The sequence below is a fragment of the Cebidichthys violaceus genome, unplaced genomic scaffold (assembly GCF_023349555.1).
Source record: "Cebidichthys violaceus isolate CVI_PGR_0920_01 unplaced genomic scaffold, fCebVio1.0.p SCAF_22, whole genome shotgun sequence".
Classification (NCBI taxonomy): domain Eukaryota; kingdom Metazoa; phylum Chordata; class Actinopteri; order Perciformes; family Stichaeidae; genus Cebidichthys; species Cebidichthys violaceus.
This window is the reverse complement of record NW_027176395.1, coordinates 3,254,956-3,277,355: the sequence shown is the minus strand read 5'-3', so window position 1 is coordinate 3,277,355 and position 22,400 is coordinate 3,254,956. Positions and strand designations below refer to the sequence as shown.

General features: G+C 43.9%; 2 protein-coding genes across 4 annotated transcripts in view; both read left to right on the top strand.

Annotated features, from left to right (window-relative positions):
* Nucleotides 1-312: 312 nt before the first annotated feature.
* c9orf72 (C9orf72-SMCR8 complex subunit) lies at nt 313-12,318 on the top strand. The gene is made up of 10 exons (XM_068717764.1): nt 313-490; nt 1,414-1,890; nt 3,120-3,215; nt 3,792-3,856; nt 4,932-5,004; nt 5,743-5,859; nt 6,696-6,931; nt 7,184-7,241; nt 7,808-7,917; nt 11,412-12,318. The coding sequence occupies exons 2-10, from the start codon at nt 1,444-1,446 to the stop codon at nt 11,596-11,598; spliced, it is 1,389 nt and encodes a 462-aa protein (XP_068573865.1). The 5' UTR covers nt 313-490; nt 1,414-1,443; the 3' UTR covers nt 11,599-12,318.
* Nucleotides 12,319-15,954: 3,636 nt separating this feature from the next.
* kiaa1109 (KIAA1109 ortholog) overlaps nt 15,955-22,400 on the top strand; it is a 66,048-nt gene continuing 59,602 nt past the window's right edge. For all 3 annotated transcript variants that reach the window (XM_068717620.1, XM_068717619.1, XM_068717618.1), the window contains exons 1-8: nt 15,955-16,082; nt 18,304-18,439; nt 18,827-18,943; nt 20,498-20,576; nt 20,661-20,725; nt 20,927-21,101; nt 21,493-21,574; nt 21,670-21,863. In XM_068717620.1, coding sequence (XP_068573721.1) covers nt 18,334-18,439; nt 18,827-18,943; nt 20,498-20,576; nt 20,661-20,725; nt 20,927-21,101; nt 21,493-21,574; nt 21,670-21,863 — 818 coding nt within the window. In that variant the 5' untranslated portion in view covers nt 15,955-16,082; nt 18,304-18,333. The remainder of the gene's footprint in view (nt 16,083-18,303; nt 18,440-18,826; nt 18,944-20,497; nt 20,577-20,660; nt 20,726-20,926; nt 21,102-21,492; nt 21,575-21,669; nt 21,864-22,400) is intronic.

Here is a 22,400-nt window from a genome sequence, read left to right as displayed (position 1 = left end):
GTCACGAATGTAATTTACAGTGGTATAGTTGAAAGGAGGAAAAGGGGGAAAAAAAGCAGTAGGTCTCCAGGACTGAAGTGTGTTGCTATTCATTTGGGCTTGCAGTGCCCTCAGAGGAAGAAATTAAAAAGGCAAACACAAAGTGTTCTTTTCGCAGATACATCCATTCGTATGACCAGGTAAATCATTTCTAATAACTAATTTTCTGCAGGTGGCCTGCCCGGACTAAATATGACATCATTGACTCACTGGCCACTGCCGCGCTTCGCTCGCTAGAGGTCGCTGTGCAACTCTGTCAACGGTGACGTAGGGCTGACGTACTAGGAAGTGTGTCGAAGACAACAACACTGCAGCTGGCTAATCACCATTCATGCGTTGAGCTACATGCTAACAGAAAACAATGTAATGATGACATATCAGCAACATCCAACACTCGTCCTCTAAAAGACGCCGCGGTGTGGCCATTCACCACCGACAAGGTGTAGAACAAGTAAGTCGTGGCGGTGTCATTCCTGTGCTTTGTCGGTGCTAGTTCTGCTAACGCCAGTTAGCGAGCTGCCCTGAGTTAGCCTGCTAACAATTGACTGGTTAGCTGAATACCAAAATGATTTGGTGCCTTACTTTTTTTTTTAACAGATACTGTGCTTAAGCTAGTTTAACTACTGCATTGTCACTTGAGTTTACAAGATGTAATTATGAGCCGTGTTGTTGTTGTGTAGCGTTAAACATTTAAACCATATTCGGTTGTAAAAGCTGTCAGTATAAGGGCGCATTGCTTGTTCTGGATAGACAGTTACCTGGCGACGAAACCGTTACACATCTTAAATTAATAAAGGTTGCTGGGAAATTCGGCATACGTATGATAATTGGAGTAGCAGTTGTATTTATTATTTAATGTTATAACGTTACATGACGCTATATGTCTGATACGCCGTATTGCTCAAGTTTCCAGGCAAGACACCTAACGCAGAGAGCTAAATTAAAAAAAGAGACGTTTTTAACGTGTAAGTATATTAAGCATGAATGCGGAATTCCTCAGAAGTGTATAAAGACTGGCACAGGCTTTTGGGTAAGCATTTTACAGACGTTTATTTTGCTTAAAAAAAAAAAAAGGCCACATATTGAAAGGAGTCTGGTGAGAACTTCGTTCTTGCAGAAACACTCAGATTTCCGTGTTTGTCAAACACAACATTGCCAGAAAAAGAGAAGTTGCTCTTGGCTTGGGTTTAGAAGTATCAGCTGACTCGAACAACATCCCAAACAGATGACTTTCATTTCCACTTGAAGCCTTTGGGTTTATTGGATTTCTTGCACTACGTGAGCTGATCGTTGTGCAATTACAAGTGATTTCAGAGGAAACAGAAGTCGAATCTACTCTTTACCCCGAGAGCTGATAACTGTCGTTTCCTGTAGGTCAGAAGGTGACATCTCCAGGCTCCTCCAATGTCCTCCGGCTGTCCGCCCCAGTCACCCGCCGTGGCCAAGTCTGAGGTAGCAGTGGAGGGAGAATGCCCGCTGCTGGCTGCCACCTTCGCCTACTGGGACAACATCCTGGGGCCGCGGGTGCGCCACATCTGGACGCCGAGGGGAGACCAGCTGATGTTCCTCAGCGACGGGGAGGTCACGTTTTTGGCCAACCACACGCTCAACGGGGAGATCCTGCGCAGCGCCGAGTGCGGCGCCGTGGACGTGAAGTTCTTTGTCCTGGCGGAGAAGGGCGTCATCATCGTGTCGCTCATCTTCGACGGCGAGCTGAAGGGGGACAAGAACACGTGCGCCTTGTCCATCGTCCTGCCGCAGACGGAGCTGGCCTTCTACCTGCCTCTGCACACCATCTGCGTGGAGAGGCTGAAGCACGTTATCCGCAAAGGACGCATTTGGATGCAGAAGGTACCCCCCCCCCCGCCGCTCATGCCGATCCCTCGACTTCTCGCTGTTGGACACGAGATGAGGCAAAATTGTTCCCCCTTTATACCCATAAACCTACTTTAAGACCTTGATCCACCCGTAGGTCCTGATTTAAAATGGATATTAAGTAATCTATCACCTCTGTTTTACCCATTTGGGATTGCAACAACATTGCCAGAATAATAAAGTTGCAGCCTCCCAACAGAGGACTGAAATTAGCTAATTAGGTCTGAGAGCTCCTACAGAGAACTCTAGTGAGGAGGTAATAATAGGGGGGAGAGAAAAAAATAATATGATGCACAACACTAAAAATACAGACACGGCTGTTAAAAGTGGCTCTACTAGGTTGCATGTCAACCAGCAGTGTGCACATCCCTTCTACCTCTTGGACTGTGATCCTGTAGTCAGACTGTTCCCCCTCCTCACAGTAAATATTTAGTAGGTTTTTTTTTTTTTTATGTTGCCTGATCCTCCCACAGTTGGGCCTTTTCTAATGCTCTGGCACTCATCTTGTGTCGCTTTGAAAACATATCTAAGAGTCCTCGTTGCTGCCAAGCACCGCTCACTGGCCTCCCTCACGGCTGGATATTGATCCTCAGTACTTACTTACTTTTTGGCACTGACCGTAATGTATCTGTGTGCGTCTGTGCCATTGAGAGCCAACACCTGTCAAGTACAGTTGGCATTGTGTCTGGTCAGAATAATAATGTTATTACCTCTTTGATATTTTCCATTCTCGATCATGATTTTGATTTTACGCTGTATTTTATTCAGGCTGTGCAGCTGAATGTACCTTTTTATAATAGTTGCTAAATTACCTCAAAGCTTTTTCACAGTCCAACCAATACTGATATCATAATATGAGTTAAAAAAAACCCAATTTAAAAACATGGAGATTTTTACCACTATATGTACTGAGGACATTTTACAATGAAAGTCAACAGTGTTCTCTGGAAGACAAACTTTGTAAAACGTCTTATATGGATCCAGCCGATTCATCAGTGCAGCTCTAATAGCTTTTATTCTGTCTGTCCCCTTCAGTGGTAACGGCACAGCGTCAGTGGTGTCTCTTCACTTTGAGGTTGAGGCTTGCAGCTCTCGAGTGAAATGCAGAACACGCCGTTTGAATCCTTAAAATCGTCGGTCCACTCGGTGAGCCGGCTTTCTCGCGGCGCTTCACAGTTAACCGTTTCCTCTCCCCTCCGCTTCAGGGCTACAACATCATCTCGGTGCTGAGCTTGGAGATCGTCCCCATCATGGAGCTGCTGGCCTCCATGAAGTCGCACAGCATGCCGGAAGACATAAACGTGAGCAGCGCGCGCACATCGCCGCCAGTGATCAACCCAACCGCTAGAAACCGTTGCGGTCGATTCATGTCTTTTAACGGGAATGTAAAGCTTGGGTAAAAAAAAACAAAAAAACACGTAAGGATTTGTGAATGGGAATTAATAGTTTATCATCCGAGCGTCATGTTTTCAGTGATTGACGATGAGGAACATCTTTATTGAAAACAATCACATATGACTTTTTGGAGAGAGAAAAAAAACAATTCTTTCTCCAACTTTTCAGTTCTTTCATTATTTCACTTCAAATAGTTTCTATTTCCAAGAGGTTTAAATTACCCAGGTTCCCCCCCTGCCTAGATTACCACCCAGTGTGATTCAACACATTTGCTTCCTTCTAATATGCAAATGCAACACACAAAAGAATCTCCCTGGAATCCGTCTTGCTGTTTCCTACATTGTTGCACGATGGTTGCTTTTTTTTTTTTTGCATTTTCATTTTCATCGCAGTGCCTGCAAAATGTGGCCATCAGCACTTTTGTCTTTTGTTGAGACCAATTCTTTTTTAAATGACTCATTTGTTTCGCTCCCGCTGAGCAGATAAAAGACACCGTGCTAAATGATGATGACATCGGGGACAGCTGCCACGTGGATTTCCTCCACAAGTAAGTGCTCTCCGGTACAGGCGAAGGGAAGACGGATGGTGAACGTCGGCCATTTAACGCCCATCAGGCTTCCAATGATGACTAATGGCTTCCCACTTAGCCGAAGTTTCCTCCTGAGAGAGGACGAAAGGCAAAAATGGCCGTTAGTGTTGAGGGTCCGGAAAGTCCATTCCGGCAGCGGAGCTCCCGGTTGCTCCGAGTTGAGCGGGATTAGCTCGGCATCCTGCGGTGATGACAAAGCATCTGCGCGCTGTAATTTATTTACTTGGATCTTAAGGAGGTTTTTAGCTGATGGAGCTTTTTAGTGAGAGAATAGCAGACTTACAGAAGCCCTGAGAGGGAAGTAAGTCAATTAAAAAACTTTTCTTTCTTGTGGTTATGACTTAAGATCAGCTGGAAAAGCGAATTTTGACAGAATAATTGTTCTACATTCCTAATTTGTGTAAAAATATAATGGTAAAAAGTAGCTTCTGTCATGTGTTTTTTTTTTTTTTGTGTATAGTCATTTCAGCTACAAATGGCTGAAGTGCACCACTACCCCATGTTTTAAATGGGGCTGAAGGTATTGATGATAACGGCAGATTAGCACTAAATAAAATCCAACGGGTTAACACGCAATATCAGCAATTTGTGTTAAACTCGGCTGGATGAAATCAAGTCCCCATTTAGAACATGGGGAAGTGTTGCATTTCAGCCTCTTGTGGCCGAAATTAGTTTTACAACAACAAACACCTTGAAAAATGTTTGTTTTATAGAATTTTTTTTCTTGCCTCAGTGCTAGCTATACGTTTGAGCCAACATAGGATTAAGCTTAAAAGCTTTTCGTGACCATCAAATAATAACAGGAGGTCATGAAATTGACTATTTCCCTCAGAATATATTGAAAAGATCAGAAAACGAACCAAACTACATGAGTAGAAATGTAAATGTCTTATTACTAGGCCCCTCTCTGTAAAGCCTCATGTCCTCCTCCCTCTGTCTCAATCACTATTCCTAGAAGCTGCCGTTGACGATCAGAGCGCCGCTAATGAAGCTAATTGGTTGTAATTAGCATGTCTTTGTCTCCGCGGTTCAGGGCCATCAGCTCTCATCTGCAGACTTGCGGCTGTTCGATTGTGGTCGGGAGCAACCCAGAGAAAGTAAATAAGGTAAGCGCTCCGTATTAGCGGCCGCACGCAAACATATTTGTAATGCATCTCCATAATTTAGAATGCTCTGAAGGGTGTTGTTTTCGGAGCTTAATGAGCCCCTCGTGTGTCTGTTGCAGCTCGAGCCGACGTTTTTGAACGTCTGTCTGGTGCTTTGGCAGTTTCCAAACAGAAGTAGCGCGAGATAGCTTATCAGCTCTCTCCAAATGGGCAGATATGGGAATCAAAGGAAGAAAAGTTATCTCGCGTGTTTGTTTAAGAGATCTGCAGCAGAAAAACAGCCGCTGACAGTTTGACCAATGAATATCAAAGGGCCGCGCCGCCGTCATTTGTACTTTTGTTGACTTGAGGCGCGAACTGAGCAGCCAATTAGATCGTAGATTTTATTTGTGTCTTAGCAACAAGCCTCGAGCCTAATGTCACATTAAGGTCTATTACCAACATGTGGCGGCTTTAGTCAATTTTGTGCTGAGATGTAGCTCCTCGAATAAATGTGCTGAAGCGCGGAGATTAAGGTGAAAACAAAAAGCAATTTATTTTCTGTCCATGTTTAAATAGTAAAGCTAATACAGCATGGTTGCATAAGGTTTGCACGTGTCTTCTACTGTCAAACTGTTGCAACGATGTCACGTTTTAGCTGTTTGAAAGCAAATCAAAGCCAGTTATTTTCTGAAGGCCTTTTCTGAACTGTTGAGATCTGACTGATCTGGGGTTGTTGTTTTTGTGTTTTTTTTTCAGATTGTGCGGACTCTCTGCCTCTTCCTCACCCCGGCTGAGAGGAAGTGCTCCCGCCTCTGCAAGGCTGACTCTTCTTTCAAATATGACACGGGCCTGTTTGTTCAGGGTCTGCTCAAGGTAGCCGCCGGTTCCCTCTCATTATACCACACAATGCCATTTGAATTCAGGCCGGCTTATTGTTCTGTTCTGCCTGCTCGTTTGATGTCGTTATGACCTAATTTCTCTTTCTTTTTTGGATGAATAGTTGCTATAATATATTTTCGTAACTGCACTGCATGCGGTTCAGATCTGTTTAAATGCATTTTAATTATCTAACCGCATTGTTTAAGTTAAGTACATTTTTGTGAATTCTACTCACCGTTCTCAACGTTTCAGTCGCTTCTTATTGGCTGCTGCTTTGTGAGCCTCGTGGTTCTCTGCGTTGCACGGTGCGGCCGGCTCTTTATGTCAACGGGATCGGAACGAGAGGCGGCGGCGGAACACCTGGCGGTGCTTGTTAGTTCAGTCATTAAGAGTCAGCGCGGCGCACGTCGGCCGTGTAGTGGAGCTCCTGCAGGACCGTCTTATAGATTTCAACATGAGATGCAGCGCTGAACCAGAGAAACTGGACCAGGGAGAAACAACAACAACAAAGGAAGATGGAAGCCGCGTGCTCACAAAAAAAGTGAAATTATTTATTAGACCTTCTGACATGCATGTAAAAAAAAAAAAAAAACCAACACAATACGTGAACAAAGACTAAACATCAAGGTAGCTTCACCTATGTGAATATATCCACGGCGTGTAAAGAAGCTTTAATAAAACTGTTGTTGTTTCCTCAGGAAATTCCCGTTTGTGTGGAGGGAACAGATTTCCTACACACTACGCACAATAACATAAGCCTATTGTAGGATCACCTGAGGGTTGACAGGTATTCAATATGCCCCCCCCCTTCCTTATGTTTTAATTCACAGGACTCCACAGGCAGCTTCGTCCTGCCCTTCCGCCAGGTGCTGTACTCCCCGTACCCGACGACGCACATCGACGTGGACATCAACACGGTGAAGCAGATGCCTCCGTGCCACGAGCACACGTACAACCAGCGGCGCTACATGCGCTCCGAGCTGAGCGCCCTCTGGAAGACGGACAGCGAGGAGGACATCCCCCCCGACACGGTCATTCACACCGACGAGTCCTTCACGCCCGACCTGTGAGCCGCACACACACACACACACACACACACACACACACACACACACACACACACACACACACACACACACACACACACACACACAGTGTCTGTTCGCATTTGTGCGTTACAAGAAAGTCATAGCTCTGCTTTTTTTTTTAATACACTATTTCACTTTTTACACCATATTAAAAAAAACAACCCATCATATAAAGAATTGCATGTCATATCATAACCACAATGCCTTTTTTTTTTTTTTTTTTTTTTCAGGAATATATTTCAAGACGTCCTGCATGAAGACACTTTGGTGAAGTCGTTTATAAATGAGGTAAGAAATAATTTAGTTGCCTTTTGTATTTATATACTATTCTGTTTGTATCCATTTCTATTACAACTTGTGTTAGAGGCGATATTAAGTTTGAAAATGGTTTACTGTGAAAGAATCACGAGGCTTTCAAATGAAGCCCTTTACTAGCTCTGAGTGAGGACTCACCTGTGAAATCAACAAGTAGAAGTGGTAGATTTATTATCTTTGGCTCCGTCTATGACCAAGCCTGTCTTTTTTTTTTTTTTACTGCGCTGTATACTATCGCGTAGTTGAAAGTGGCAGACGCATCCTCATATTTTGAACACAGAGCGGTCCTAAATTCAGGCTGCAGCGAATACTTGGAACGACGCGCCCCAAACTTCACCGGTAGTCTCCCGAAACGACACGGCGGGATTCATTCCCACGGGGTCTCGACCCGTCAGCCGTTCGTACGCACGTGCTTCCCAGAGTTCCCGAGTTCTCCTCAAGACGTCGGCGGTGCGTTCCTCTCTCAAGGTTAGCACAAAGGAGGGACGTTAAGGGTCTGTTGTTCCAGACTGCTAATGGACGTCCCGTGTCGTACCCAGGTGTTCATGCTGAAGCCGGGCCTGTCCCTGCGGAGCACCTACCTGGCCCAGTTCCTGCTGCTGCTCCACAGGAAGGCCCTGACGCTGCTCAAGTACATCGAGGACGACACGTAAGAGCTGCCGCCAGTAACACTTTAATCACACACACAAAAAAAAAGGATTAAATGTTTGGCAGAAGACCACACACACACACACACACACACACACACACACACACACACACACACACACACACACACACACACACAGAGGGGAAAACAAATTCCCAAATCTAAATAGCAGAGCTGCTAATTCACTTGCTGCGCTCCGTTGTTTTTGCATCGACTTTGCGCTGCAGCGGCTGACCTTGGTGTGACAGCGACACACCCTAAAGGACAGGAAACACCCTAAAGCCTTCCCCCGATGTTTCACGCGTTCACAAGTTTGGAGTCAAAATAGACCTGCCAGTGTTTTTTCTTTTTTTTTTTTCTGCGTCTGGTAATGTTATCCCCTGGGGGTTTTTTAGCGCGGGGGGGGGGGGGGGGTACGGCAAGCTCAAGGGGACAAATGACCAAACGCGGAACGACGTCGACTCCAATTGAGAACCAGTTTTTAGTCCCGGGTTGAGGGTCCAGGTTAAAGCGGTCTCAAGCGCCACGAGGTAGATGTGTTCAAAACCGAACAGTGTTGTGGATGCAGGGAAGAAAGAGTTGAATATATACGACCAGACCTTTCTGCAGAAGAAGTAGTACAAAGAACACTATTCTGCTGAGCGGTAGAGGAAAAAAAAACAACCAAATCATAAGATCAGGTGAGTCATCCTTCACCCTGCTCGGAACAGAGCGGGCAGGTATGACTGTGATGCAGTTGAATTTATGGATATGCACAAACACAGAGCCGGAGAAGCCGTAGCTGCTGAGTGTTGTGGACGGAGTCCGATGATATGTACACACCGGGGCGTAGCGAATGACAAGATTACATTACAGTCTTCCTCCGGTGAAGCACCGTGTTCTATTACGCTGTTGCTGAGCCGGCAACAACTATACGAGGCTGGGAGGATGTAGAAATTACAATGCTTTTTTTTTTATAGGCACATCTACATTCATCTTCAGGTGGGGTCAGAGGAGGGGGTCTATATATTCTTACCGTCTTCCATTTCAAAGCCACACGTCGGATGTGGTGAAGAGCACAAAGGGTTTGTACTTAAGTCGAGTCTAAAAAGGATTTTAATGGGAGTCTGACTCACCAGATGTGCCTTTTGGCCGCGTATTTCACGTTGGCCTTCTCCTCGTTTTTTGCCAGCTGTGCACCGTCGCTGCTTCCTGTGCTGAGCCCCGCCCCCACGACGATTGTGATTGGTTTAGAGAATCTTTTAGAAATACAAGCCAGAACGGTTATTTTTTTCCACAGCGCTGCAGAGATCTGGTCTATGTGGAACTAATTTAATAGTAACGGAAACATCTCAGACCTTTATTGGTTGACGGCCCTCGTGCTATAATATAACTACAATATTAGACAAAAAAATAAATGAATAGACGATGATGATGCAAGACTTTTGGTTGAATGAAACAAGCAACGGGAAGATCTTCTGATGGGAAGTTTCTTTTCCACATTTTCCACGCTCAACAAATGAACAGCAGATTAATCAATAATACAAATGACGTCCTAGCTTGTGTGTGCCAAAAGATGCCTTTTTAATGACGCCAACAAAATGTGGCCCGTTTTGATGGCGAGTCAGGCTCACAGGACTGCTTTATGATGGTGATTGGTGTCGGGGGGGGGGGGGCTGTGACGAAGCGGCCGCGCGTCGGCGAGCGATGAATCCTCGCTGTCGTCCCAGACTGACAGCTTCCTCCATCTACGCTGCACGGGGGGGTTTTTTGGGGAGAAAAAAAAAAAAAGAACGTGCCGGGCAGGAAAATGATGCGCCGCGCACAGACACAACATCTGAGACACCCTCATCATATCATCATCATCAAAGCTCTAAATGATGTTTTTATGATCGGCATTTGATCACTGACAAGTAACCACCCACCCCACCCACCCCCCACCCCACCCCCCCCACCCCCACCCCCACCCCGCTGAGGCACAGAAAGGAGACTGTATGCCAGGTGTCAAGGTGACCTGGTGTAATTTGATGGCCTCGTGACAGTCTCCGCTTTAACGTGTTCTTCATTTAGGCAGTGAACAGAACATTCACTCCATGATAAAACAATAGAGGAACCAGTGGTAGAGCTTTAGGTAGGGGGGGGGGGGGGGTGTATTGTACACTGACTGTGGACAATTACCTCATACAAAACATCCAACCAAATCTTTAAGCCTCAACCATTCACTCGCGTCCCACCGCGTCTTCAGCTTTTTTCCTCGACATTCTTTCCACGTTGCTGTCCCCGTGGCGACCCGGTCATCGCTCCATCTGGACTGGACTCATCTCCGTCTGTGCTCCCCAACGGTGGACTGACCTTCCCCCACTCCTTCAGGACAGCAGTCACTCCCCGTTTTTTTTTTTTTAAACTTTTTTTTCTACTTCTGCATGATTTGGCTTTTTCTCCTCGTTAATGAAAGAGCGAGCGACACGTCAACAAGTGAGCGAGCAGCCGGGGCTGTTTGTAACTTCTGCTTCTGCCGCGCCTTACTTCATGTTTTGAGACCGTTAACGCTCAAAGTACGACGTATCGGAATCACTGCAGCACAAACGAGGCGACGCAGCAGTGCATATTACACTGGGGTTACTAAAAGTGGCCGCATTGTTGCATCAGTAAATGCAAATACTGATACACACACACACACACACACACACACACACACACACACACACACACACACACACACACACACACACACCATGGGTCCATTAGTTTCTGTCACATGGTGCTTCCAAACCGCACGCACAGCATAAATAATGTTAGAGCCGCACTGGTGAATATTTTACACTTACAATGGATCAAATGTGTGACGTGGGGGGGGGGGGGGGTCGCTACAGTGATGGACCTGCAGAGAGAAACCATTACAGTTCAAACTTTCAGCTAACAAAGATGGGGATTCTTTAAAGTGTACTATGGTCACACGTGTGTACTGGGAACCACGACGGCTTGATGTTCACATGTAGATCACAAAAAGAAAATACACAATTCTTCTAATTCTTCTTTTATTTAAATCGTCTTATTTCAAATAATTTCAAAATAAATTATAATCCACGTCTTCCCTTTTTTTTTCTCCCCCTGACTAAATATTTCAGGAAACGTGACACAACATTTTGTATTCATCTGACATAAATTGGTCCCAGAGATGTGATTTTGAATTCATAGTTTGTGTGTGAACATTACGACCACACGTGCAAACCCACTATTTAGGTGCTGGCGTGAGAGGATGAAAGCGCTCTGTTTTTTGTTTTTTTACGGTGCCGCTAACAGCCCGAGGTCGAAGGGCGCGCTATTATACAGGTGCCTCGACAACGTTGTTGATGCTCAGTATAGCGGCATACATAATTCATCGCGGCCACGGCGCTCCCGTTCCACCAGCTGCGGCTCCAACTAGATGCCGAATGCAAATCCTTGTGACCCCGAGCGTTGTAAGCCGTTAGCAGCTACACCGCCACGGTCTGCCCTCTCTCCGCTCTCCGCAGGCAAAAAGGGAAGAAGGCCTTCCGATCGCTGCGCAACCTGAAGACGGACCTGGATCTGACGGTGGAAGGGGACCTGAACGTCGTCATGGCCTTCGCCGAGAAGCTGAGGGCGGGGCTGCACTCGTTCGTGTTCGGGAAGCCGTTCTACACCAGCGTGCAGGAGCGAGACATGCTCATGAGCTTCTGACACCCTGCGCTTTCTACACAACCGCACGGCTAATGGAGACGGATGTCCTATTGTCTTTTGGTTTGTTCTGTTGTTACATCAATGCATGCCAACCATTAAGCCTGAATGTTTGTTTCTGCTTTGTTGATATGAAAAGAACACAAAAACGCTTCTTTTTCTTTTTTTTTGTGTTGATAAATTCAAGGCATGATTTCAAAGACTGATTGTTACAGCTATTATGAGCCATCAGAATTACACTTGTGATAGATTGCCTTGATCAACTGCAAGCATAATGTGAGTTTAATGTCTTATGAAATGTTTCTCAGCCGGAAGAATTTGTCATGTATTCTATGCCTTCTGTATTAATTTATGGCGTTGAAATTGGTGCCCACCAGCACATTTGCAATTTATTTTAGAAATCATATTTATTAAAACAAAAATTGAATTTGCTTGCTGTGTTATACAATAACCTCAAAACCTTTGAACTTGTGGATATTTTTTATTTCTTTAAGAAATGCCATCAATGAGCCTGTGCACTGTATGTGAATGGTGCTGATCAAGTGACATTACAAAAAAAGATTGTAAGTAATCACAAAGATTTCATTAAAGTAAAAGACACCGGTCATTGAAGTCTCATCACAATCCTTCCTACCAAAGCAGATGTGACTGTAGCTGACACTGAGCGTCGTTATTAAATGCGTTCGGCCAGCTGTGCATGAAATAAATTTGCATTTGATTCTTCCTTTGTTTATTTTTTCCTGAGGAAAGAGCCACGTACTTGCTGTTTGGGTTATCCATCTGTACCGGTGGTCTTAAAGTCGAGCCATCTAGTTGATATGCTATATGTATTATTGTAGTTTTTTGACAGTGTAGTACGGTGAGGTGATAATGGTCTGCCTTTTTTCCCGACATTTTGAATTCAGGACTTATACGTACGCTCCGGCTCAGAGAGACGGATGCTTCATAGAGAAACGCGTTGTCTTCTCTACATTTAATTGCTTTGCTTCCTTCCATATTACTTTATTGTTTTTATTTTATTGCACAAAACACTAACAAGAAGAGGAAGACAAGTACAGTGACTACAGGCCAGTACATGCTGGGTAGTTTTCTCAGTAGCTGTTGGCAAGCTCAATTTTGGCTGACCAACCTCCACGATGTCACTCGACAAGGTTAATGGAACGGAGCGAGCCAAATGCGCACTCTATTTTTCTTTTTTTTTTCCAACATTCACGACACGATGTCTTGATGTAAAGTGGTTGAATCATCAAGTTAGAACATCTGGAGAAGTGTTGCGTGAGTCACGGTGGAAGAAGATGTCCTGTTGAACCCAATTTTTTCTTTTTTTTTTTAATGGGTTTTTGGGTTAGATTCCTGATATAAGGTCTTTGGTTAACACAAGCTTTAGAGATTTAAACATTTTGTTCGACGATACGACAGTAATCAAGTAAATCTCGTGAATTTTGAAGCTTTTTTTGTCTTAAAAAAGGTGCTAGAATGAGGCTACTCAACGTCATGGCGCTGAACACCAGCCCTCCTTTAGCTGCTTGGTGGCGACGTGTTCATGAGGTTAATTTATAGCCAAACGTTAGCTTTTGACTTCTTTATGGCATTTACGCTTCAAAAATCATAAAAAGTGGTGTCCGTTTGTCAAGAAGATGTCCCTGGATAAAAGTAATATGAACGTTTGTTTGCCACAGAGCTTATTTTCTGCAATAATCTAAAATCCAATTGGAAAAATCCCATTAGCTGTTTGTTCAGGGAACCAGTGCGAAGCTTACTTCCAGGTCGGCCATCAAAAATGCTCATCTTGCGGCACTCTAATGGCTTTCAATTAACCATATATCGGACCATGAGGCCCATTTGCAAGCTAACCACCTTTTCAAGATGTATCTGAATAACATTATAGTAAACATCGGCCTGTGGGGGGGGGGGGGGGGTGAACAGCAAGAATAAAGGTAAACAGTGGCTGTATCGGTGATGTGGAGGAAGTTTATGGTCTGTAGAGTCCTTCACAACCCGACTGCACTTTCTCCGAGATGTGGTTCGTGATGTCTGCGAGGAAGCTGCTTTCTCTCAACCACTGGATGGAATAAAGGCAGCTTGAAGATCTCGGTCTATCTAGAATTGCCTCAAGCTAGAAAATTCTAATTAGTTGTCCTCTCGAGGACCTTGAACTGTTGCATATTTAAAACAGGAGGGGGAATGAGCCAAAAGTGAAGGAGCTGTTAATTACTAATAGGATATCTGTATAAAGCGACTGTATCAGGGACCTCCGTCAGGAATTTACTTCACAAAACGGGAAAAAATAATTCATGTGAGATATGGTTTCTTTTAAAGCCGCTGCCGAAATAGGTCGGTCTTGAGGGGACGACTTGATTGGCAGGGAAAAGCTTTGAGCCTGATGTTTGGCACCTTTTCAGTAAAACGACTCCTCCGTGTTCTTTGGGGAGGCTTTGTTGTTGTGACTGGAGGGAGGGCATGACAACAGGATCCTACATTAAATAGTACCCTAGAGCTCTGGCAATTCTTAGAGATAAAACAGAAGTTGGTGTTGTAACCGTGACTGTTTTTCCGGTGCTTTGACACAAGATTGTTTTTAAGAGCAGATGAGAATAGAACAGGAAGTCAACTTGCCATTTTTTTTTTCTCCCAGGTTTCAGCTCATTTCATATTCAAACCATTGAGCATTTTAAAAGCACCACTGATAGAAACAGCTAAACATTTGCAGAATCTGTTGTTGCAGAGGGGAAGTTGTTGGTAGGAATGGCTCAAATGGATTAACAAAGCAGAGCTTCAAAAATAACACCCATGTTGCAAACACATGTATTAGGTGCTCGGGGTGTCAATGTTGGTCGGTTGGTCAATCCATCACATTGGTATCTCAACAACTATTAGATTGATTTTCTTGAAATTTTGCAAATAAATTCAGGGTCCTAAGAGGATGAATCCTACAGACTGGTGACTTTTTTCTCTTGCACCATCAGCAGGTCAAAGATCTCACTTATCTTGGGAAAATTGTAGCATCTGCAAGATGGATTGGCTCAACATTTTGAACATTCATGGTCCGCAGAGGATGAATCCTATTGACTTTGGGGACTTTTTCTCTTGCACCACAAGCAGGTTAACGTTCTCACTCATCTTTTGAAACATCTGAATATCTACTGGATGGATTAGAACAATATTTTGAACATCATGGTTCCCAGAGGATGGATCCTAGTGATCTTTTGTGGTTTTGAGTGAAATATCTCAACAACTGTTGGACGGATTGCGGGGAAATTTGGCACAAACATTCTTACCCCTCTCGGGATTAATTCTAACTTGTTTGATTCTCTGACTTTTCATCTAATGCTATGATCAGTTCAGAATTTGCATTACTTACACACTTACATCAGCCTTAACTTACATGTGTAGGAATCAGCAAATGTTAGCATGCTAACACGCTAAACTAAGATGGTAAACATGGCTATTAAACCTAATGAACATCAGCATTTAAGCAAATAGTCTCACTCTTGTGGAATACTACTCTTTGCATGTATCTAACCAAAGACTATTGTCAAGATAAGTTTAAACTATTTACAAAACCAACATTCACAAATATTCATTACACTCTCTATTTCTAAATGATGGCAGGAAAAAACACTAATACAGAAATATATACCATATATTGACTGCATATGATATGCTATAAAAGGGGATGCAATGTCAGTGGACACAGTATACAGTATATTTTCATTTATAGCCTACAAACCAAATCTACATAATTTGTAATGACTGCCCCACCCACTTCACTTCACTGCATTTATCTGCTTCAGAAACTGAATCTCTAACATTTAATACCCTTCTGGCCGGAGGCCTTATTCACTGAATAAGGGAAATAATTCAGCATGTGAAATAATATAGTCCACACTGAATATTGAAAGGTAATCTCTTTGCGTTATGCAGTTAGATCAACACTATGAAATATCACAGGGGGGGGGGGTAAACCACCTTCATTTTTTTGCTCTGTTCACGGTTTTAAAAATATATATTTTATGTGCATTCATTTATTTTCTTATGTATAATGTGCGTGTATAAAATTGTATCCATTTTTATATTGCATTTTAAATATTGATTTTTTTTTTCATAAACAGATAATTAAAAACGTGTCAATCCTGTTAATCCTGCGATGGGTTCAATAAAACTGTACAGCATCAAAACAGCGCTGCTCAAATCCCACTACTATAAAAACAATAATGTTCATAGGTCGATTGAACTGTCTGTCAGCTGTGTGTGTGGCCTCGCTCACGACGCCCTCTGATTGGTCCGTCTCTAACTCGCCATCTTCTCCTATTGGTCAACTTTGTGGCTGCTCCCGACAGACCAGGAAGAGATGTTAACTGGTCGCCTGCCAGGTAAATATTCAACAGAGGATGCTAGCAATGCCCATGTCTGACACGACAAACGGACTGCAACTCCTGGAGAACTGGAGCAAAGATGAAACCACATGCTTTATCGAGGACGTTAAGGTATTTAACGACCGCTGAGCGACTTGTTTTCACAGTTTGGAGAAGGAGAAGTTAAAGGGTGCGGCCTGCTGTCATTAGCTTGCTAGCTAACCTCAGTGCTAACGTTGTGATATTTAGCGGTTAGCGTAATAACTGCATTATCCACAAGCTAACGCGTCATTAGCCAAGAAGCTGCCCGGCTGCACCGGACTTGTCGTAACGTTACAAACGTCAAACACAAAAAAAGCACGTTAGGCAACACTTCGTCTGTGTTGCTAGTACTGAGAATATTGCCCCAGGAAAGACCAGCTGGGATTAGCTAGCTAGCGTTAGGTGTATGGCTCGAGTCAGTTATGGCTCTGGGTTCAAGATTACATCTGAATTCACGTGAATTGTTAATGTAGCAATCGGTCACGCCTGGCCATGTTGAATTTTATCTTAACACACGGCGTGAAGTGAATATAGAAACCCATGTCGACGATAGCTCCTCCACTTCAACATGTAAACAAAGCCAAAGACAGTCAAGTAACGTTTCCTTCACTACGTTACTGCTCTCTTTTCTTTTGTCATCCCCATCGTTTTAGTTCAACGATCATAGCCCAGCAACAACATATATAACATGGCTTGTATTTTCCTTTTTGTGTGTGTGAGGAGTTTGTGTGCCTGTGAAATGTGTTGTGATCAAGAATGCTCGTGAAGTGGTCGCCTCACATCATTTATGATCATTTATTTAATCTGACAGTGAACGTCCCAATGTATGTTTCTCTGTGACATCTGCAGTGATGATGATACAAACTAGTACTTTACAAAAACGGTCTGCTATGAGCCTGGCTGTTTGGTGTGGTGCTTTGTCTTATGTTTACAGTGTCTGTTGGGATTAGCTGTGGTTGCTAACTAAAAAAGTGGATGGGTGGCTTTAGAATGACCCTCCTTGCTCTGCTTAAGTCACTCGTAAATCAAAACTGAAAACGCCTCAGGGTTGCCGGTGCCTGTGATGAGTCACTGACATCTCCGATCATTCTGGGAGGACCTGCCTTACAGAAATACCTGTGCTGCGATCCATTCAGAAGGACTGAATCACAGACGCAAACACTGCTTTAGCTCTATAGTTGTCCATCCTTAAATGAGCACGTACCTTCTGCCTAATTTGACATAGTAAACAAACCCAACAGTCTGATTTGGATTAGTCTCTGGCAGGTAGCTGGTGGAAAGCTCCCTGTGATGTGAGATCTAGACGTGTTTTAGAAACAGTGTTTTCTGTAAGAGAGGGAGGGAGAGTGCAGGGTTTAGTTACATCTCAGTGCTTTTACAGCCAACGTCATATAAGGTGGATTAGACGAGGATTTGTGTTTGTGTGAGTCCCCCCCTCCCCAAACACACACAAACACACACACACACACACACACACACACACACACACACACACACACACACACACACACACACTAATGTGCAACACCCTTCAACCAGGCCCCTTCCACACACACACAAAATATAATAATCCTCTGTGTTAAAGCAAAGTCCACGTCACCAAACACAGCCTCCATCCTCACGATGCACATATAGCTGATTAGGATCACGCGTGGTGTCACACAGAGCAGCTCTGTGTGAGCTCAGCTCTTATGGATGTCGATACAAATGTTTTGAATTCCTAAACGGCTAAAATACAACAGCTAGAACAGTCCGGTGAGTTCAGTAAATGACATCACCTCACTGTAATACAGCCTGTAAAACCAGGAAACGGCGACACCGTATTTCACACAAACCAATTTATTTTCCTACCTTACCTCAACATTGTCGACTAATTGCTGGCAGAGGGGGGAGCAGCAGTATAACGCAGCGCTGCAGGAAGGATTCCGAAAACCCCCGGAGTTGAGTCAGCATTTTTGCAAATCCGGTTCCTTCATCTCAAAGTCTGTATTTTAACCTTTTTGTTTTACATTATAACATAATGCCCCACTCTATTTGCCACAGACATCATTTTCTGCAATAATCCAATGGAAAAAAAAAATCCTATTAGCCTTTTGTCTGGGTAACCAGGCAGATGCAGCACTCTATTTTATTTACATAATTATTTTCTACTTTTATTCATAATATGACATGATATCCTCTAAATCAAACACCATGTTTCAGTTCCACTCGTCTGTCTTTGCTGTGGAGCTTAGTATTGTCCTCCTTTTTTTTTTGTTTTCCTTTTTGTTCCTGTGCCACGGAAGGTCATCTGACGTTTTGACCGTTTCAGTTTTAGGTATCGGACTGAGAGCCTGTAGCCATGGATGGACATGCTCCCAAAAGCAATGAGAGCACTTTCCCCAGCGTCCTGGACCTGGATGACTTTCTCACCAAGCACAACTCCAACTTCATCTGGCTCCTCGTGGGTAAGCGCTCTGTATCTGCACCGTGTGGGGGGAAAAAAACCCCCATACAGATCAGTGGGTAGCACTGGATCAGAGGGTGTGCCATCACTTCTTATCATCTACTATGAACATCTTAGTGCTTATGGCTCTTTATCATGTCAGGGAAAAAACTAGCATCTGTCACATTGTATTCAAAGCACCACTCACGGTTTATTGACCCTTACAAACAAGTGTAATTATAGAAAAATCAACACTAGTGATGATATTTAAAAGTAAAGGCCTACTTTACTGTTTGGTTCACAAACATCGATGACGTTAACAAACATTCCAAGTATCATAAAACACAAATGACTTATTGTTTGCGTCGTTCCATGTGTTAACAAAGAGGACCGTGTTTTTGTCTTTCAGCTACCATTCTGTCCTGTGGATGGATCATCTATTTAACGTATTACAACTCCCGCAACATTGGCCTCATCCTCACCCTCATCATCAACAGGCTGTACAAGGATGGCTACATCCACATTGGTGTGTGTTCCTCCGGAGCTCTGTCCCACAGTGATGAATGGGGGGAGGAGGGGCGGCCGCCAAAGCTTTCAGTTCAAGGCGTTCGCTCAGTCCGCTGAATATTTCATGACGAGCCGGCTTCTCTCAGCGATCGTGTCCACCGAGCCCGAACGGCAAACTGCAACCAACACCTGATTGAATTCCTCCACACAAAACAGACGCGGAAGTTCATTTATAAAAAGCAGCCCAGAGGCCGTGAATCCAAGTGAAACCGTGCCGTTCGTTTTTAGCGAGGGATCAGTTTCCTCCAAAAACATCAATTTACGCACTAAAGAATGCATCTGGTCAGGATCACCTGCGCTGTCATACAACCATAAATACAAAGTCAGAGCACTGACGCTTACTTTGTTTGTGCTGAACATTTTATCAGTTATGAATGAACAAATTGACATTAAGATTGAATTAGATGAGGAGGGCACGGTTCAGTCTCTTTGCCGACACGCATTGCTACAAAGTGAGCAGTCGACCGTGTGCCAGCTAATCTCTCACCATAGTCTAATCCAGTCAGTGTATTGGCTACAATAGATGATGGCGGATGCCCCCCACCCCCCCATGTTTGGAGAAGTAGACGGGAGTATCATCAGCGTACTGCCGTAGACCACCTAAAAACCACCTGCTTCTTCAAACTGGGGGCGTGTCCAGCCGCCCTCTACTGGAGGCAATACACTGACTATGGAGAAGCACCTCATACAACCGCTCATTAAACAAGTCAGAACTTGCATTTGCATTTACAAACTTGGTTTGCATTTACAAAAAGAACAGAGAATGAAATAGAGACAATAAGAGAAAAACCCTCCTTAACAAACGGCAGTGAAGTACAGACACAGTTTATGTGACGAGCAGGTTTGAACTTGCCTGAAGGCGAGTGTTGTCACTGCCGGGCCTGAGATGAGTCAAAATTCCTGCATAGATTAACAGGGAGGACCAGTGAGGACCAGACTTCCTGGTTAGAGGATCTGAGACACACATCCGGTCTTCAGAGGAAAAGTCTCTCTCTCTCTCTTCTCTTCTCTTCTCCTCGCTCTCTCTCTCTCTCCCTCTCTCTCTCTCTCTCTCTCTCTCTCTCTCTCTCTCTCTCTCCAAAAAAGGATTAAAGATGTAAATCAGTTTTCTTACTCAGAGACGACTCTGACCTACTTGTTCTACAATTAGATCCTAATTAAGATTGTGTTTGTGTTTTTTTTTTTTTTTTTTTTCCCTCAATGAGAAGAGATAAGCTGATTAAATAGCTCACCAACTCCCACTTTACCAAGGCTCGAACAACCATCTAATTACAACTTTTGTTTACGTTTCATGATTTAAAGACTACATTTTTTAAATTTCTTTTTAATTAGCAGGTTTGTTGGCTTGATTTCCCACCGCTGTGATCAAATCCAAACATCTTTTCACTTGCCCTTTAAAAAAAAATAGTAATCGTATAACTTCACAGCATTCTCCGGCACTGTTTATTGTTTGTGAAAAATCCGATGCTCTCTTTTGTGACCGTAACCGAATATGTGTCTGACCGCACCGCAGGCTCCTTCTCCTTCTCCGTGCTGTCGGGGAAAGTCATGTTCAGAGACGTCTACTTCATCAACCAGGACATGTCCATCAGGTAGGCTGGCCTGCATCGTTCGCTTCTGTCCTCCTTATCATCTTATCGCTTTCTAACTTATTGATATTCATGTCTGTGACGCAGGATACAGGACGGCTTCCTCATATTCCGCTGGTGGAAAATGTATAACCCAAAACAGAAACAGCACGGTGAGTTTAAGAGCTTGTCATCAGCCTGAGGCCAGTTGTACAAAACTCCTTTAAGTTAAGATTTTTCCTTAAAGTTCAAGTTGGGGTTTCCTTTTAATACAAACACCCTTAAGACTCAGGGTTTCCTTTAAGCTTCAGCTCTAACATGGCTGAGTTTATAGCGATAAATAACGACTCTGCTCTCTCGTCTCTCGTCGCCAGACCCCAAGGCAGAGACCAGGCTTTACGTGACGGTTAACGGCTTCGAGTTTCACGTCTACAACCGCACCGACCTCTACGCCCGACTGCAGGAGACCTTCGGACTGGACCCCACGCTCATAACGCCCAAGAAGGACGAGGAGAAGGGACAAGAGGACCGAAACAAGACGCTAGAGAGGTGCTAGGGTTGTTTTACAGAAAATCCAACTTCAGACATCTTAGTAGAAGTAATAATGACGTTAAGATAATTAGTCTCTTGATAGCTGAGCACTTACAGTATTTTGCTTCTGACCTTGTCTTAACTTGGACTAGAATGATTAAAAAAAATGTCTCGTCTTTGGTAAAGAAAACTGAAAAAAACCCCAAACATGAATCAACAATTTCCCAGAAATCGCAGCACAAATGTGCTCCCGTCTCTGTTTGTTACGAGCAAACGCTTTTGAAGTTTCGGCACAGAGGAGAGCTTTTGTCATCTTCCCCCACTGAAGGCCAAACAAATCGGGCTGACTGGAAGAAGTAGATCTATTAAAGCTGTTGTAAGACCGAATGTCTCCTGGTCCCCTGTGCAGCGTGAACATCAAAGCGGAGAGTCCAGACCACACGTCATCGTGGCGCTCCCTCATTCCCGTCATCAAAGTCAACATCAGCACCGTAAGTTCCTTAATTTTTTTAGAAACGGCTTCAAGAGCATTGATGAGAAAATCAACCCAGTGTTTGTGTTTTTTTTTTTCTCTCTCTCCCTTTAGGGTCGCCTGGCGTTCGGGAACCACCACCTCCCCCAGACGTTGTGCGTGAACTTTGAGGACGCCTTCCTGACGTACGCCACCAAGCCCCCCTCCAGCCACCTGGACCAGTTCATGCACATCGTCAAAGGCTCGCTGGAGAACGTGCGCGTCATGCTGGTTCCCAGTCCGCGCTACCTCGGCATGCAGAACGACGAGTGAGTCCCGAGTCGCTTTAACCGACGCCGCGTTTTTCAATTTTGCGCCGTGAAAATTCACACATTTTCAAAGGCTGGCGCTTCCAGAGGGGTCACTGTTTGAATTCCAGGATGAAATTCATATAGAAGCTACACAAAAAAAAAAAAAAAGGGAAATGAGTAATGTAGCGGAGTTTTGTATTTATTTATTCCAAGCGATTTCTGAAACTTGTAAACATCATTTTTCAACTAACGTCGTTGTCGGTGCTAAAACTGTTTAGAATTAATGCTCTTGCCGGAAGAATAATGACTCGAAGATATCTTTGCCACTCATTTTTGAAGCATGCTATAATGAGATCATTATAAAGATTGAAAATATACATAAAAGGTTCGCACTCTGTGGCTCCCTTCGCTGCAATTTAATAAATCACACTTAAGGGAGCTGCGCTGTGCGGACCTTTTTATTTATGTTTTTATTGCTGTATTCTGTTGGTCCAGCAACGGCCTCCAACGGTTTTTGGATGTGTGTGATTACTTTATATTGTTTATCATTGTAAA